Here is a 1,635-nt window from a genome sequence, read left to right on the forward strand (position 1 = left end):
CGTCCATCGCAGCATGCCCACACGCATCCCAATGCGGTTCCCGAGATGGCTTCACCTCCACAATGCACCCCAGGAGCATCCTCACCCGCAGTAGAAAGCGGCTTTCTGCCAGGGCCGCAGCTTGTCCGCCCTCGCAGAGACGGCGTTTGCAAACTCGATAAACTGGCAGCAGAAGGGGGCTTCACACAGGAACAGGACGAAGGCGTTGAGCCTCCAGAGAGAGCAAACCAGAATTAATCCTGCCCACACGGCCCACAGCAAGGGTCGGCAAAGCTCCCCGCAGACCAGTCACTCCCAGCCTCAAATGCAGGCAGACAGGAATGGTAGGGCTGGACACCCCTCTGTTCCCTCCACACTTCTTGATAATTCCCAAACCTTGGTGTCCCAGACTTATTTTGGATAAGGGTATCCCAGTACTTACCTAAAAATGGGTGGGGAAGGGGGTAGCGAAAGAAAAAAAGAATATAAATAGAATAAACCCAGTGTCTCAACCCACCCAACGGAGCAAGACCTGATGGACATTTCCCTCCCATCCACTGCCCAAAGCAGGGTAGCTCTGCCCCTTCCTCAGTGGTGTCATATTAACCAAACCTCCCTCCTGGCAGAAAAAAAAAAGAGAAGAAGCTCTGCTCACATCATCCACACGCCGGCCGCGATGTTCAGCGGGTTGATGGTGACGCAGTTCCAGAGACCAGCGAAGGCACAGGCTGGAAAGCAAAGAGGCTTCCAATGACCACGAGGACCAACTCAACGCGCCCAGAGGCAGCAGGGCCAGAGCCTCTCAGGCAGGGCTGGCTCTGCCCTGCAGCAGGACCTTGCAGCCACAGCAGCACGGTTTTGCTCTCCTGTATTGTGGGCTGTTTTGCAGAGCAGGGGCTGCCCAGGAAAGTCCTTGCCTTGGCCACCACCTCCAGGCACAGCAAAGCAGCCTGGACAAACCAGTACAGGAGGGCGAGTGGAAAGGTCTGGTGGCCCGAATAGGAGCCTGGGATGCAGAGGAGGGGATTTGTTCCCAGCTCCTCTAGCCAGGTATCCTTTTGCTCCAAGACTTGGTGTCTCAGCTCGACACTTGCACAACTATTTCACTTGTGCAGAACAACAGAGCATCTGCTTTTAGCTGGAGTCCTGTATGTGGCACCCTGGGTTTTAATTGCTAAGGAATTACTGCCTCATCCTGGGATGAGCAGCAGCCACCCATCTCTGAGCAGCACCGGGAAAGTTCAGCAAAAACATGACTTGCAGCACCAAGGGCAAACCATAAATAAAGCAGAGGTGAACCCAGACTCAGCCACAGAGTGCCGGTTCTGCGCAACTCTGCTAGAGATGGGCAGAAAAGCGCCAAGTTTGGGTCTGCTGATACAAATGGAAACGGAGAAAGCAGAGCCCAAAATAGCCCCAGCACTCCTGACTGTAATGCAAGGCGACGAACGCGGCACAGTGCCCGAGCCGGGGCACAGCGCACCTCCTTCCTGCCTCATTAAACTTGCAGAGCGTTCCGGCACTTGATACGGCCCTTTTCCTCCACCGATACCAACGGGCTGCTGCTGCTTGCCTGGGAACCCGAGCCCGGGCAGGGCGGGCAGCGAGACACGGCTGAGCCCACAGGGACAAGCAGCAACCCCCAGAAATCCCGCC

At 56.1% G+C, this 1,635-nt stretch overlaps 1 protein-coding gene across 1 annotated transcript in view; it reads right to left on the bottom strand.

Annotated features, from left to right (window-relative positions):
• Positions 1 to 1,635, bottom strand: part of CACFD1 (calcium channel flower domain containing 1) — a 6,756-nt gene that overhangs the window by 822 nt on the left and 4,299 nt on the right. Inside the window, exons 2-3 of the mRNA XM_010131718.1 lie at positions 635 to 707; positions 86 to 211 (exon numbers count right to left, since the gene is read on the bottom strand). Coding sequence (XP_010130020.1) covers positions 86 to 211; positions 635 to 707 — 199 coding nt within the window. The remainder of the gene's footprint in view (positions 1 to 85; positions 212 to 634; positions 708 to 1,635) is intronic.

This window comes from Buceros rhinoceros, unplaced genomic scaffold (genome assembly GCF_000710305.1).
Source record: "Buceros rhinoceros silvestris isolate BGI_N320 unplaced genomic scaffold, ASM71030v1 scaffold33722, whole genome shotgun sequence".
NCBI lineage: Eukaryota > Metazoa > Chordata > Aves > Bucerotiformes > Bucerotidae > Buceros > Buceros rhinoceros.